At 40.1% G+C, this 16,931-nt stretch overlaps 1 protein-coding gene across 1 annotated transcript in view; it reads right to left on the bottom strand.

Moving 5' to 3' along the window:
- The window catches only part of BMPER (BMP binding endothelial regulator), a 155,560-nt gene that overhangs the window by 113,703 nt on the left and 24,926 nt on the right, over window positions 1-16,931 (bottom strand). Inside the window, exons 3-6 of the mRNA XM_026068576.1 lie at window positions 16,095-16,194; window positions 3,115-3,197; window positions 1,484-1,574; window positions 576-658 (exon numbers count right to left, since the gene is read on the bottom strand). Of these exons, the coding sequence (XP_025924361.1) occupies window positions 576-658; window positions 1,484-1,574; window positions 3,115-3,197; window positions 16,095-16,194 (357 nt within the window). The remainder of the gene's footprint in view (window positions 1-575; window positions 659-1,483; window positions 1,575-3,114; window positions 3,198-16,094; window positions 16,195-16,931) is intronic.

The raw sequence follows: 16,931 nt of genomic DNA, 5'->3' as shown, positions 1-16,931 counted from the left end.
AAAAGAGAAGCCTGTGCTCATTACCCAAAGGATGCAATTATTACTTCCTCTCTATATTGTTGCTAGTCAAGGATAAAATCCAGGATATGACCTTTTCATTAAGCGTCAAGCCAAAATCCACCTGGGACAGCCTAAGGAGGCTACCCTCATCCTTTCATTCAGTAATTCAGAGCAAAGGCCCTTGCCGCATACAGCTCGAAGGAATCCTTATGACAGATCAGTTTTAGGAAACAGCTAATAAATGTTGATCCATAGATGAAACCCAAATAGCTTTTTGTCTTCTGTACAATCCCATCACAAAAAAAAGCATCACTAATTCAACACATCAACCCTCTCCCAAACATAATGCTCTATCTGCACACAGCGTGAAGTCACAAAAAAAGATGATAAACTGAGAATAAGAGTGATATAATGTATTACTGCGGTGAAATCTTCAGTAGAAATCTGAACTCCAAGAGGAGAGAAGAATGCATAATAGTGCTGAATTCCTTATATTTTTTGTTTTGTTATGACAATAATAATGTGCCTTTTGAAGTTCATACAGGGAGATACAATGCCAAAAGGCAAATACTTACAATACAAGAGCACTTGGTGCATTTGTTTCCTTCAGGCTGAAATTCTTCTCCTTCATTGTAATGTCTCCCTTCAAATATACAACCTGCAAAACAGAGTTTGAATAAATTTAGCTCAAGATTGCACACTGTCTTTTTACCATAGGACAATGGCAAAAATAAATCATACCATCCTCTCTATACACATCACTTCAAAAGCCTGTATAAAGGCCTTGAGGACCCCCAACTAACTTTCGGGAGAAAGAAAGCATACTTCTATAGCAGATAAATATGTACCAATGAAGTCAAGGCTAAGTCAGGTCTTCCATTAAAAGTGGTTTTGAAACATTTTTCTAAGCTATTTTCTCTTTCTTATTAGCTCTTACACTCTGAGTCTATATTAGATGTTGGCAGAAATTATAACAAATTAAATATAATAAACCAAGTATATCACGAGAGAAACAGTGCTTACCTACAAAACCTATGTTAAAAACAAATTAGCCTATAAAACCAGGTTAATTTGCCACAGTGCTTCACAAAGGCTCCCATTACCCTTCAAAAAAAAGGATCTCCTCATCCTTTAGGATTACCCTTATACTTCCATTTCCAACAAAATCCCAGTCATCAGCCAGGCAAACCCAGCTGACAGATCCTCTGAAAAATGATGTAAATATACTTTAAAAAAAAATAGGCCACTGCCATAGCCAATTGCTTCAAATGTTCCTCTGTGCGTCCCCTACGGTGTCTATCCTCTACTAAAAAAAAATGTTAAGCTCACTCTTCTTATGGCATTCAGTGCATTGTGTGCTGCTGGCCTGCATTTCAATAACTTGGCAAGTACAATGGTGGAATTAGATGCAATCTCTCAGGAAATAAAGGTTATCATTAGAAATACTGTTGACACAGAGCAGCATCCTCCCATGAAATCTTACCTGGACACACAGGACAACACATTCCTATGAGCTTGGAGGGGTTTTTGCAATGAACAACACACTGTACCTCCGACTCTATTATCACTCCTTCCTGAAAAAGAGCAGATCAGACATGTTTGTTATTGTTGTGGCTGCTTTCAGAAGCAAAAATCCACAATTACGAGAGGCACAATTATAGCACGGCGCATGCTGTGGAGCACTGGGTTTCAAAGCCTCTTTTCTCTCAGTATCTGCTGCTTGGTATCAGGGTTCAGGTTAATCCACAGTCAAAAGATCCACTTGAGTCTCCCTGACTCCAGACATAGGATTTGCCTTAAAATGCATCAGGTAAGAAACCAAGCACCTTGTTAGGAAAAGGAAACCTGCTTTATCAGGAATCCTTAGCCTTAGTAATCTGCCATGCAGCTTTGGTGGAAACGGACCAGACACAAAGCAATCTCTTCCCTCTCCCCTTGGAGGAAAAAGACTTAGAAAGGAGATAAAAACCATCTTGTTCTGTATAGGGGAGCCTCTTATCTTTGACGCTGCTCCTGATAAGTATTAGTAAATTAACATTTCCTGTACTTCTTGTTCAAGAAGTCCTCCTCAACAAATCTGAATGTGAGGATCTGTGCACAAAAGGCTATTTTTCTTTTGCTGCTTGCACCTTTGCATTTGGAGGCAGGGAAAACCTGTTTTTTAAATGTGTGCATCTAGGGTAAATGGGCTTACCCAGATTTGCATTTGGACACTGAAACAGACAATAAAGAAATGCTCATTTTAGGTAGCTAGTGGTGATCAGAGTATCTAAATTCAAGCTTTAATTATATTTCCATTAAGTGCAAGGATACAGAGTACTGCTGCTGCAACTTAATTCTCCTCAATATACTTGTCTTCAAAAACGTGGGTGCATTTCAGAGAGCAGAAATAGCACAGAAAAAGAAAAACATCTCAGAACCCTTTTCTCCTATTGGTTGAAGCTCTTTAAACTCAGGCAATTCTCCTATTTCCAATAGTTGTGATTCTTAGAAGGTGCCTGATTGCATCAGGCATTAATACTGGATCAAATTACCAGCAAAAATTGCAGACTGATCTATTCACAGACAGAAACCAAAACTGCTTACATAATCAGTTGTTTTGTTCCTGTAAATGGACAATCTTGCAAACGGTATGGTTGCAGATAGGCAGGCTACCAAAAAATCTTGATCCACTGCATTAACAAGGCAGGAGCACAGGAAAAGAAAAAGTTTGCTTGTGGGTTTCTCTTAAAGAGCGTCCCAAGTAAAACCCATGCACACATACACACAAAAATGTCTAATTACTAAAATAATAATTTGCAACTCATAAAAGGTCCAGCATGCTGAGAAAAGCGGAATTATTTCCAAGGTCAGGGTAGCAGGAAATGACTCTAATCTGTACCGTTCCTTCACAAATGTTTGGGTATTGCAGTACTCAAGACACACAAAACCTGTCTTTCTGAATGTTTGGTTATAGCCGGCCACATCTGAAGGGGTTTAAGCTACTTTAAATGCAAAGCTCCTATGTGCTTTAGACATAAAATATTTAAGGTTATTTGGACTGGGTAAAAAATACTCAGAATGTCATGGGAGAAGCTCATGACTCAGTTCCTGTGGTGCTTACAACATCCTTACCTGGCACTGATATGTAATGCAGGGATTGGTTGGGAGGTGCCACTTCATCGAGCTGTTGTATGTGATTCCCCCAAAACTGCAATCTAGAGAGAGAGAGAGAGCGAGACAGAAGCAAGTCAGTCCGCTGCTGGGGAGGTTCGCAGAACAGCATCGCACAAACGCGCTGCAGTTGCGTGCTTAGCTTTATGCTTCTTTATGTGTTATGTGATAACTTTGTTACCGTAAGATAGGAAAGGCTGGTTCATCCACGCATGCGATTAGTACTAGAGCTGAAATACATTCCTCAAATACAGGCTTTTTCCTTTGTTAAGTGAAGTTTCATTCAAGTCTTTTGGAAGAAAAAAGTAATTTCACATTTTTATAAGCTGTTCCTACAAGTTTCCTTCCCACTTTTTCACTTTTTTTTTCCTGAAATTTTGCAAAAGGGAGAGCCAAAAGGGACAAAGAAAAGAATAAATTACCTCACCAGAAAAGCAAAAATAGAAAAGACATATTAAGTGAAAATAAAATATTTTTTAGAAAGAGTTTGTTTATTGATGCAAAATTGTTTCAGTTAAAACTAAAAATTAATTCTTTGGAAAGCCAAAATGTTTCTGACCAAAAATTTTAAAAGCAATATATTCTGCAGGAAATATGCCCATTTTCCACTTACTGCTTCTGAGGATCTTTTCCTAGTCTATTTTACTCAAAATGGGCTTGATCCAAGAGCCCATCAAATCAACAGGAGTCCTGCCAGAGACTTTGAATGACAGAGTCATCTACATCCAGCCACATAGCACAAAATTGTAAAATCAATCAAATAATGCCACAGAGCCATTCCCTTTCCAAACCTTACCTTAGCAGCTACTCTAACAGTCATTCTCTGGTGTTCAGGGTGCACTGTCCTGAACTGCTTTTGGATACCTTTTGCACCCTTCTGAAAATAGCGAGTTTTGGGTTTTTTTTTTTTTTTAAAGTTCATATATTGCAAGTTTTAAGTCCTGCACCAGTAAATCTTCAACCCCAAAAGAAAAGAAATCTTTAGGGACACAGCTCTGAACTGCTGAGGAACTTAAAATTGCAACAAAATAATTCTGTATTCAACCCAAAATTTAAAGGAAACCTGGTGTATGAAGATCATTTACAAATTTATTAACTGCCTTCAGTTAAGATCTTAAAAAACTGAAGACTTTTACTTCAGTATTTGGAGTATTCAGAAATTTTTCCAGGCTAAGTACAGAGCAATAGCAATACAAGAGAATCCTGCAGATGCTTAGGCAATTTCACTTACTTAAGCTGAAACAGATATGTTTTAAAAATAGTTGATCACTAGTGTAAGAGCTGGCTATGATACTTTAATCTTTGACAAAGATTCAAAGGTACAAAGTATACATCTGAACCTCACTTTTTTGAAGTAGCACAGCCACAGTGGGGTGATTTTGAACAATAAAGACATGTTTAAATTCTCACTATGTTAATAAAATTCTGTGTGAGCTCTTATACACACAGGCTGACATTTCAAAAGAGGAACCTAAAGTCCTAGATTCCTCTTAAGCATTTTAAAGTCCCATTCCAAAAAATACTGAGATAATCTCATAGCAGAGTCTCACTTTTTGCACACTGCAAACCCTGATGAACAGCAGTCTATTCAAAGAGTTTCCGCTTGCTCAGGTTGCAGAAATCAGGTCATACGGGGTCTCTGGTCCCAGTCTGAGAACGACGTTAAGCATCTGCTTAAGATGCTTAGCACTCAAAATGGAACAGTCATCTGTGCTCTTAAATATACATGCATGTGTTTTATTGGAGAGGTTTGGAGTCTTCAGCACCTTGCAGGATCAAGGCTCTGGTTGGAAACTAGTATTGGCTGTAAAATACCTTACATATTTGCCCACCAATTGTGTGTTTTAATTCGAAGGATTTTCTCTGTAAGAAAGATAATGAGCCCCAGGTGAATCTTCATGTACAGATGTGCATTTCAGACTGAAATTTTCAGTACAAGGATTAGCCTGGCTGAGAAAGCATGAAGGCGGTGCATCCATGCAGTCACCTCACTCTCACTTGAAGTACACATCCACGCTGTGCTACGAAATCCTTGTGCCCGTAGCACTGTCCGTTGTCACCATGGTTAGCAGCAAGGGGGTAGCTGATTTCTACCTGCCCGCAAGCCACTGATACATGGTGCCATCAGCACAGGGGGACAGCACAGCAGAAGAAACTACGGCAGGGAGAGGTTGCGGACAACAGAAGTGCGATTTATAGAAACCAAGATGGGAAAGTCTGCAGAAGAGTTCAAGATAAAAATACCACTCCAGAGTGTTGGCACAGGCCAACAGGTAGAATAAGGGAACAGGAGCAGCATCGTGCAAGCACCAAGTGAGGTGTGATGGAGCTGGAAGTCAGCAGATGCTGAGCTGAGGAGAACGGTACAGAGGAAGGGGAGAGTTAGCTAGGGGAAGACTGAATGCCTGACAGATTGAAGAGAAGGCAAGAAAGCAAGTGCTTTTCAAACCTCTGGGTGAGATTTTTAACCTGTTCTTGACCAAAGGTGTGCCCTGCCACTCTGCCCTTTGTACACCCCAAAGCTACACCCACAACTCATTCTTCAAAATGAAAAGAAAACAAAGCCCACATACCAGCCAGTTTTTCTGAACCTCACTTTCAATGCACAAATCTCTCAGCTGACACATGCAAACATAGACCAGGACTTTCCTAACCCACCTAATCATAGTATGGAAGTTCATGGGCCTCACCTAAATCCAGCTGAGCAAAACCCTCCTGCTTCAATGTGCTTACTCAGTCAAGCTTTTCTAAGTAACCCATGGTTAGAGGTCCACCATGCTTGGCTTGTAAAGTAGCGGTCACTGAATATCTCACATCCATCACCAAAGACCCTGGTGCCTGTTTCTACAATGGACTATGGTTGAACATCCTTCATGTTCCTAAAAGATATTTTAGTTCCCTTTGGAAATATTAGTACATTAACTTACTCTCTCCATCTGCCATTTGAAAGGGGGAGCAGGGGAAAATAATAAATCAAGAAAGATCAGAACTTAGCACAATCACTTAAGTATATAAATGCCAAGCACTTATTTCTGCCTGAATACATACTTAAAGCATAAAGGAAAGGGCTAGAGGGGTGGTTATCGAGAGGAAAACTCCCAAACAGTGTTCTAAGGAGTTCATGAAAGGTGACAGAAATGAGTCAGCCTAACTTTAGTAGGCAAATTTGATCCCATGATATACACCCCATCATGAAAATCTTCAGGATTCCACATACGGAAAGAGGTTAAATATCACTGGTCTATATTAGTTTTAATAGAGCTAGCTTGATTCATATCAGCCAAGGAGTGTGTCCTAATTTTTTAGGCCTTCCTGCTTCTGTCTTTAAGAACAGCTGGTGTTTCATTAATGTAAAATATTAACTTTCAGTTAGTTGTCGGTTTTGTTCTTATAATCTACCTCAACCCAAATAGTTCAGATAAGTCCTGGATAAACATGCAAGCTTAAAGTCACTTATCTGAATCAAACCAAACCACCGAATACTTTGAAGTTGGTTGATTGTTGTATATACAGTGGAAACTGCTCATTAACTTCCAGCCACCTCATAAAGGCAAAATGATCCTCTAGACTTAAGTCATTCTTGCACAATAAATAAAGATAAAATTGTTATATCACTTCTAATTTACCAATTTAGCTATTTTAATTCAATGCTGACATTAAATCTGTTGGCCAAAATAAGAGAACTGTGAGTCGCTCATACGCCTATTATTAAATATATTTCCAAATGTCTTAGCAATGGTAGAGTCATTGACAGTTACTGGTAAACACAAGTTCCATAGATGCAATCCTACTTCTGTGTAATTTTCATATCAGGTAACCCTGGTCTTCATTTGTCAACACAGAAGCATAAAAATATAGCGAGAATCCCCCATGCTAATTAAGGCTAACTCTAAAAGGGTAAAAATCCAGCTTTTTCCTCTGTAGCTAAGTGCAATCAAACCTATTTGCAGCAGAGCCATTGCAATTCTACCACCCAAGGGATGTGAGGCGCAGGGACCATGTAATGGGTGTACAGCACATTAAAGTAAAACGGCCTTGGGAGTGGGCTATGCCTGGACTGCAGAATTCGCAGGTGTATGATGGTATTCAGCTCATGTTCATTGAGCAAATAGCAGCAGAGATCAAGACACTACCCACTCCCAGTGGTTCATTATTGCCCCCTGCAATCCCCCCAAAATTAATTTCACCTTCCCAAACCTCTTGTTTCACCTTTATTTATGTATATATAAATATAAATAAATAAATATATATATATATATTTATTTATATTTATATATAAATAAAAGTCACCCTGCTGGATCCATAAGAACCCACAATACAAAAATATATGTAGCTAGAGTTGTTATTAATTCCTGATCTGATACTCTATCTGCTTGCCAAGCCAAGCAATTGGAGAGCTGTAACCTCTGATGGCTGTGAGGGGATGTTGTGAATGATGTTGCTTGGTGACACAATTACTTGCCATTATACCTGATTTCCTCACAGCAGCAAAATCATTCACAATAATATCAGTGCATCTTACAGCTTCAGAGTTAAACAGTAAAAGAAATTCTTATTCCAGTCATATGTGTACCAAATTTGTTTATTATGTGGTTCCAGACAAATGTTACACATGAAAGTTATTTGGCAAAGCCTCCATCTTGGTCTTTAATTTCCTTTTACTGTGCTGCACTGGACACAATGTCCACACACAAGCTGTCAGTACATCTGCATATTACCACAAACATCTCATGTTATTTTCTAATGTAATAGTGGGAAGAACTTCTGTGTGATCACAAAAGTCTGGGTAACTGATGTTTGGCTGCAAAAGTATTTAGGACAACATGACATGACAGTTCCTAAAAGCTTCTCACACAAATGGAGAATCATAGTAACAAGGGAATCTAAAATTTGAGGCACAACTGAATTTATCAGTTGTAGACAGTATATACCAGATATTGAGGGTATATGAAACGTATGTGGTAAGACCTTTGTTTGCAGAGTTAACTCAGAGGAAGTGGTGAGGAAGGAGAGACATTTGCACCCTTAGGCATAATCAGTAGTGACCAAAATTGATACCATAAAGTGATGATACTGTCCTTAGTGGCTACATGTCACTGCTTCAAAATCCCTACCTTTATTTGAAATACAGAGCTACAAACTGAGCGAATGTCAAGCTGAACATCTAACCCCAGCCTCAAGGAGAGGGTCTCCTGGTTCAGAGCAGGAGCACATTACTGAGAGGCAGTGAGAAAAGGCCAAACGAAAAGTTAGACTTGATTTCATTCCTGAACCATCTCTTCCCACAACCTGTCTCTGACAGAGGCCAGGACTATATTATTCAGATGAAGGTGAAACAGATTTTAGTAGAAAAATATGCAATTACCTGCCCATTCCATACCCCTCCCTCCACACACATTAGGTATCATCCTCGTCTTGGAGAGCTCGCCCTAGGGCATGCGAGGACAGGCCACAAGTTACAGTGCCCCATCAGCGCCCCACACAAAGCGGCCACCTGGCCACTCTTACAGCAAGGCAGCAAACTCATATCGCCTGCTTCACACGAGGGGTGTCCAGCGGCGAGCAGAGTGCCAAGTGTACGGCTCCTGCAGGGTGCTGGTAGATTAGCCAGTGCACTGATAAACTCATAACCTCACTCTGACTTCCTCTGCAAGCCAGCCCTAATAGTTGAAATTGGCTGCAGTCCTCAAGCATAATATTTGATATCCTTCCCAAGAAATGCACAATTAACTCCGATAGCTTTGGATATTCAATACACAGGGGAACTAGCCCTGCTGCTGCCTGGGTTGTGATTCCGTTCTCTAGTAAACTCCAGAATTTTCTTCACAATGATTATGAATGGAGCATAGCTTATAAACCTCTAAGTTCATTAACTAAAAACAAAAAAAAAAAGGTAACTCTCAAAAGTTACCAAGTACAAAGAAAGCAGAATTGCATGTGGGAAGCAAAAAAAACTTAAGAACAACAAATCATATTTGTTGTGTCAAATACCCACCTATTTTGCCTTTGCACATCCACGGGAAATTCACATTCTTAGGATAAAAGAGTGAATATGGTGCACAATTTGAGAAATGTACACTTTATACAACCCTGAGCCAGTAATGCCACTTCTTCAGAGAGAAATAACTTATTATTAAAGGTGCAGAGAGCTCTATATCCAAGTAACATGTCTCCATCCAACTAAGTAAGAAAATGCTGCCAAATCTATATCTATAATCTCAATGAACTCATATGTTTTCATTAAACATATTAAATAAAATGAGAGATGAAAAAGTCAAAGCATATTTTTCCTATGCTAAAGTAATAAGAGGGCTTAATTTTTTAATTTTTTTCAGAATGAATGGTATGTTAAAAGTATATAATACATTTTATAAATTACAGAAAGTATCTGCCAGAATAGTCTCACAGAAAGTCTTCACCATTATGCTTAGTTGTTTGCATTCTCCTTGCAGCAGGGAGCCATAATCATGGGTCTGCATTTCTCTGTTCCCGACTTTGCACAAACACAGAACAAAAAAAAAAAAGAGTGCCTTGCCCCACCAACTTTACTATCGAAAGTCCTATGTGCTTAAAGTAATGAATAGTGTTTAAACACATTACTAGTCTGGGGGGTTAAAATATTAAGTAGAGCAAAATCTCTTCACATGTTAGGAATAACAAGATGTTTCCATCACAGCGAATATCATTCTATTTTTTCTTTCTGATTGCAAAAGCTGTTCTTTACTTTTTTATTTATTAAGAAAAGGGGAAAAAACAGAAGTGCTGAAAGCCATCTAGGTAGCATACAAATACCCAAACAGGAGCAATGGACATATGCTCAGTATGCAACCATTTGCAGGAAAACTTTCTGCCAACAATCCAAGTTCTCCTGTATGCAAAACTCTGAACAAGAGAGCTCAGCAAGATGCGCTGTTGTAGGCATATAGTATTTCTTAGTTTCAAAATGCTTTATGCTATATTGGACCTGCACACCCAGTCATCATGCCTTCCTCATAATAGAATAAAGTATCCTGGCAATGTCACGACTGACTCAGAGTGGTGGTTTCCTTCCTACACAAGCCAATGTGTAAAATGGAAACATATCCTTTGGTGTTGATGTTATCCTCCTGATACTGTACTCAAATGACAGCAGCCATTCATTCATTTCTTCACAAGGTAGGAAGACCTGACGCTATCAAAGAGAGTTTGCAATAGCCCTTATGACCTGATTAAGCCTTTCCAGGGTTTGGGAATTAAGCCAAGAAAAAATCCATCAGATTCTGGTGTCTTTTCTTCATAACATTTTGTTCAGGTTTAGGTGCAATATAACCAGTAAAAATCACTGTTTCTCTTTTCCTACTTGTGTTCCCTATGGGCATTCTGGCAGCTTGACAAAATAGTAACTGAGAACAAACATTGCAGGGCCAAGTCCCGGCTGCAGCTGAACTCTGCACTGAAAGTGCCGGAGAGCTGCTGGGATAGCAAAGGGAGCTGAACTGGTACATAGCTGGCTGTATCTGCCTGGCATTGGCACTTCCCACCCTTGATCCCCAAATACTTCCCACAGGACATGCATTTTGGATTTTCACAGAATCACAGAATGGTTGAGGTTGGAAGGGACCTCTGGAGTTCATCTGTTCCAACCCCCTGCTCAAGCAGGGTCACCTAGAGCAGGTTGCCCAGTTGGGTTTTGAATATCTCCACGGATGGAGACTCCAAAACCTCTCTGGGCAACCTGGACTAGTGCTCAACCACCCTCACAGTAAAAAAGTGTTTTCTTGTGTTCAGATGAATTTCCTTTGTTTCAGTTTATGCCCAGTGCCTCTCATCCTGTCAATGGGCACCACTGAGAAGAGTCTGGCTCCATCTTCTTTACACCCTACCATTAGATATTTACACACATTGATAAGATCCCCTGAGCCTTCTCTCCTCCAGGCTGAACAGTCCCAACTCTCCCAGCCTCTCCTCCTATGAGAGATGTTCCAGTCCCCTAATCACCTCTGTGGTCCTTCGCTGGACTTGCTCCAGGAGCCCCATGTCTCTCTTGTACTAGAGAGCCCAGCCCTGGACCCAGCACTCCAGATGTGGCCTCACCAGTACTGAGTAGAGGGGAAGGGTCAGTCTCTCAACCTTCTGGCAACTCTCTTCCTAATGCAGCCCAGGATACTGCTGGCCTTCTTTGCCACAAGTGCACAATGTTCAACTTGTCCACCAGGACCCCCAGGTCTTTCTCTGCAAACCTACTCTTGAGCTGGTTGGCCCCCAGCCTGTACTGGTGCATGGGGTTATTCCTCCCCAGGTGCAGGTCTTTGCATTTCCTTTTGTTGAATTTCATGAGGTTCCTTCCTGCCCATCTCTCCAGCCTGTCAAGGTCCTTCTGAAAAGCAGTGCAACCGTCTGGTGTATCACCCACGCCTATCAGTTTTGTATCATCTCCAGACTTGCTGAGAGTGCATTTGGTCCCAATATCCAGGTCGTTACTGAAGATGTTAAATGGTATTGGCCCCAGTATCGACCACTGGGGGACACCACTAGTATCTGGCCTTCAGCTGGACTTCATGCCTCTGATCATAGACATCTGAGCCTGGCTGTTCACCCAGTTTTCAATCCACCTCACTGTCCACTTCTTAGCCCATACTTCATCAGCTTGTCTATGAGGATGTTACGGGAGACAGTGTTAAAAGCCTTACTGAAGTCAAGCTAGACAAAATCCACTGCTCTACCCCTCATCCACCAAGCCAGTTGTCCCATCATAGAAAGCTGTCAGGTTGTTTAATGGGGTTTTAGCTCTCCTAACCCCATTCCTGTATGCTCAGACAGTGTACTATATTCCTCCTGGGTTTTCTGTCCCCACTTCCACCTCTTGTACACTTCCTTTTTATGTCTGAATTCTCAGACATGTCAGGAGCTCCTTGTTCCTCCATGCTGGCCTCCTGCCACCTCTGCTTGATTTCCTGCTTGTTGGGATGGACCATTTTTGAGCTTGGAGCTCAATATCAACCAGCTCTCTTGGACCCCTCTTCACTCCAGGGCCACATCTTGTGGATTTCTTCCAAGCAGGTCCCATACCAGGCCAAAATCTGTTCTACCGAAGTCCAGGGTTGTGATGCTGCCTTTTGCCATGCTCCGTCCTTGCAGGATCCAGCACTCCACCATCCTGTGGTCACTGCAGCCAAGGCTGCCCCCAGCTTTCACATCCCCGACCAATTCTTCCTTGTTTGTAGGTAAGAGGTCCAGTCTCTCCTCGTTGGCTCCTCGATCACCAGTGTTAGAAAGTTGTCATCAATGCACTCCAGAAACCTCCCAGATTGCTTGTGTGCTGCTGTGTTGTCTCTCCAGCAGATATCAGGGTGGTTGAAGTCCCCCATGAGGACAGGGTGTGTGAACATGAAGCTTCTTCCACTTGTCTGAAGAAGGCCTCGTCTACTTCTTCTCCCTGATCAGGCAGTCTGTAGTAGACACCCACTACAATGTCACTCATGTTGGGCTGCCTGCCAATCCTGACCCACAAGCTCTCAGCTGCCCCTCAGCTGCCTCCAGGCAGAGCTCCCTGCTCCACTTGCTCTCTCACGTAAAGGGTAACTCCAACTCCTCGCCTTCCTGGCCTGTTCTTCCTAAGGAGCCTGTGTCCATCCATCACAACACTTCAGTCATGTGAGCTACCCCACCACATCTCCATGATCCCAATGAGACTGTAGCCCTGTAACTGCACACAGACTTCTTTTGCACAGAACAGGAGCTTCAACAGCATTCAGTGCATCAGGAAAAAAAGCAGCTTCCCCATGAGGTGAAAGCAGCCCCATCAGCCTCTTCCTATGGCTCCAGAATAGCCTGGTGACAATGTGTGGTGTAGGGGCTGCTGTAGTTATACAGACGCGTATTTAGCTTTACCTTTTAGAAATAGCAGAAAATTTTATTCAGAAATTTAGCACTTGACAAAATTAAGCTCTCAAGAACCTGGAAATGCTAAAATTTAAAGCTGTTCTTGCATCCTAAGTACATAGGAACAGCCATCTTGGGTCAGGCCAAATGTCCTTCTAGCCCAGTGCCTTACCTCTGATAGTAGCCAATAGCAGACACCTAGGCAAGCATGTAGCAGTAATACCACAAGATACTCTCCCAGCTTCCAGTCATTGGAAGCTCAGGAACTTCCTGCACTACAGATGGTGTCTTGGTATTTGATAGCTATCAATGTTTTTTACAGTCCATTAAATTGTCTGATCACGTTTTGAGTCTGTATAAATTTTTACAATGTCCTGTGGAAAGGAGTTCCATGGTTTAAGTATATGTTGTAAGATGTATCTCCTTCTACTTATGTTGAACCTGCCACTTGCTATTTTTGAATCACGTGGCCTAGTTCTTATTCTGAAGGAGACATTGAACAATCATCTCCTCTTCATCTCGTCCAGGTAATTCATCATTTTATAAATGCATATCCTTTCCGTCTTTCCCAAGCCAATGAGTCATAGGTATTTCCTGTAGGGAAGATATGCCATTTCTTTTATCATTCCTGTTGCACTTCTCTGCTCCATAGATCTACATTAGCTTCCAGAGAGGGAGAAAGCAGAACTCTACAGAATATTTCCAAGGTGGGCACACCATACAGAGCGATAATAGTGTTGGGGGATTTCATTTTGTACTCTACTCCTTTCCTAACAATTCCAACATTTGTTTTTCAATTTTGAGAGCCACTGAGTGTTGAGCCACAGAACTGTTATTACACTGGGAATGAGCTGTAAACTAGTAACCATCAACTCAGAGCCCAACATTATATTTGAAAAGTTAGGACTGTTTTGTCCTGTGTGTATCACTTCACATGTGCATCTACATTAATTTCCTTTGCTATTTTATCAGCAGCTATTCAGTGTCATAAGAACCTTCTGCAACTCTTCACAGTCCTCTTATTTTACTACTCTAAAGAGGTCGTTACCAGCAAACTTTGTGTCATTCTTCATCCCTTTTCTAGATCATTTTTGAGTAAGCTGACAGGTTGAGATCCTTGCAAGAATCTGCTGGTAACCTTTTTCTGTTACAAGCATAACCATTCATTGCTACCTTCTGTTAGTTATTCATAGATGAGAAGAGTTTCTCTATAAACTCAGGGCTGCTTAGTTTCTTTGGGAGTTTTTGGCACAGGATCTTCTTGGATGCCTATTAGAAATCCAAGAAGATAACATCAGCTGGATCTCCCTGTTGATATACTTATTGACATTTTAAAGGACTCTAGTACATTTGTAAGATATAACTTTTCCCCCATATATCACAATTATCCATGTGCTCTCTAATTCTATTTTTTAATACTTTCTATTAATTTTCCCGTTAGAGACGTCAGGCTTATTGATCTGCAGATCTCAGGCTCAAGCCTATTAATAATTTTCTGAAGGTACTCACCACAATTCAGGATTACCAGAAAGCCTTACAAGGAGTCTGAATTAAAACTACCAAGCTAATGATAATAGCCCTTAAAGCCTAATTTCTGTATCCTTAACTTTAAAGCATTAATTTTCTTTTCATATAGAACCATTCTGTATGCATGTGTGTGCATATGTGTACGTATGCATTTAAAATTTTCAGGCAACTAATCAATACATCCCTTATCAAAATGGAGACTCAGTCTCCAACTTAATCACGTTAATGTTTAGGCATCTTTTGCTATAAAGCTGATACTAAACACAATTTGACAACAGAATAAACAGAATAAATTATGTTTAATATATGTGAAATATATGTGAAATATATGTGAAATATATGTGAAAGCTGTAACTACAGATTCTTACTGTTTAGGTAATACTTGCATTCTTTTTTGTTTCTTTTTTTTTTAGCGTCAGCCTTCTAGACAAAACTTTGTATTTGGGCTTGCCAAGCCTATTCTGAAGCTGCACCATAGAAGCAAAACATGAGTAGACCAGATAACACATCTCTGTAACCATCCAGGAAAAATGCACATCCATCATGTCTCTTCCATCTGAATTTCAGTGTAATCTATTTTCTTGCACTTGTATTTCTTCTGAGGGGGCAATAAATGCTTGAATTTCCCAACAATTTATCCTACCCTATCTCTGTCCCAAAGCCATTTTATCTCCAATGGGTAATCAAACAACAGAAAAAAATAAAAAAAAATAAAGTTGTCTGAATTTGACATTCTTCCCTTCACTGACTGTGTCAACAGTCTCTCAGCAAAATTACAGTGTTTTATAGCTTATTATTTACTGTATGAGTATAAAAGCAACTTGTTTTCAACCTAATCTATTTGCACATTTCTCGTGTGGATAAGCATAGTAATTACATAATAAGCATGTTTACACAAATCATTTATTAATTATTTGATACTTGATAATTAGCTCATTCTAAAGAATTTAGAAGACACCATGTTGGTCAACAAATAAATGTATAATGTTTGGATCATTGCTCATTTTGGTTTTAAGGAAAATGTCTACCATATTATTAGTTGAATCAGGAAAGATTTAGTACAATGGATAGATTTTTATTTGTTTGTTTTTAACATGGGGAGAAGAAAAAATAGTCATGAATGATTACTATGCCCTCTATTAATAGAAAGTATTATTTCTATTTTGTCCAACAACTCAAGAAGCTTAAGGAATTCTTAATGACCAGTCACTTCTAGCAGATTGATTTTGACCTAAAATATTCATCATAGATAAAGTTAGAACAGGAGATGTCGCTCAAAAGTCTGACAATATATCAATGAAGTAGAATAAATATATATTTCTAAAGGATTGAGGTTGCTCAAAAACTAATAATTACAGGATGAATATGTCAACTTATGCGTCTCTATCAATTTTGGAAACACATTAATTTTAATTGTGATTGCTGTCTTTTTTAAGCCTCTGGTGACAGCCAAGTCTCAGTTGTGAAGACTCTAACTTTGCCCCCAAAATAAACTTCCCAGAGAGAACTGATAACATTTTAAAAAGAGAGAAACTACAGGAAGGGAACTGCACCTTTGCAATGCTCACAGCAAGCTCCTCTCTGTTTAATGACGAGAGCACAGTCCTTGGAAAGCATTGGGCACTTCTCTCTTTTGCATGTCACTTCCTTATTCTGGAAAAAAAAGAATAGACAAAGCTATTGTAAGTAAACCAAATCCAGGTCTCAGTTTCTTGCAACTTGGTAAATAAAATGTGAGGCTAGCAAGCTGCTCTCTTGCTTGAGAAGAGGTCCTTGTGATTCAAAACAACCTTCTCCTCTTGGAGGAATGCAGTAGAAGACAGTCTCTAAATTATCCAGGAGCCCAAGTAAATGGTATTTAAACTCCGCTTAGACAGTAATTCATAACCATTGCATATCACAGCACAGAAAATGTGTTCCACTGAAGAAATCCACTTTACTTAAATGGATAGCTAGTTACATGATGCACTTGTTAAAACATCCTCAGGTTAAAACAACCTCACAGTTTAGAAATCACTTCTCACAGTGACAAAAGAGCAGACAGCTGAGGAAGAGGCGACAACTTCAAAGAAAATAATACTCTCCTGCAGTGCTGAAAATCATTTTGGCTACCTAACTACGCATGGGTCCCTCAGAAGAGACAACTATAATTCACCTCTTGTCCCTCAAATGCTCAGAATCTGCAAAACAATACAAGCAGGTAGAATCATTGTACATTATAGTATCATCTTGCTATGGCAGAAAGACAGTAACTATCAAGGCCGAAGACCGCATTGATCGTATTAAGGAATGTCAATGCAGGAGCGTGACAACGGACAGAAGAAATATTTCATTTATAGCCTAACTTTCCCCTGTGATGTCAACCGTTCGGGTTAACCCTACCTTTGAAT

This window comes from Apteryx rowi, unplaced genomic scaffold (genome assembly GCF_003343035.1).
Source record: "Apteryx rowi isolate R43461 unplaced genomic scaffold, aptRow1 scaffold_276, whole genome shotgun sequence".
In the NCBI taxonomy this organism is placed as follows: domain Eukaryota; kingdom Metazoa; phylum Chordata; class Aves; order Apterygiformes; family Apterygidae; genus Apteryx; species Apteryx rowi.
The sequence above is the reverse complement of the archived record's forward strand: the minus strand, read 5'-3'. Positions and strand labels throughout refer to the sequence as shown.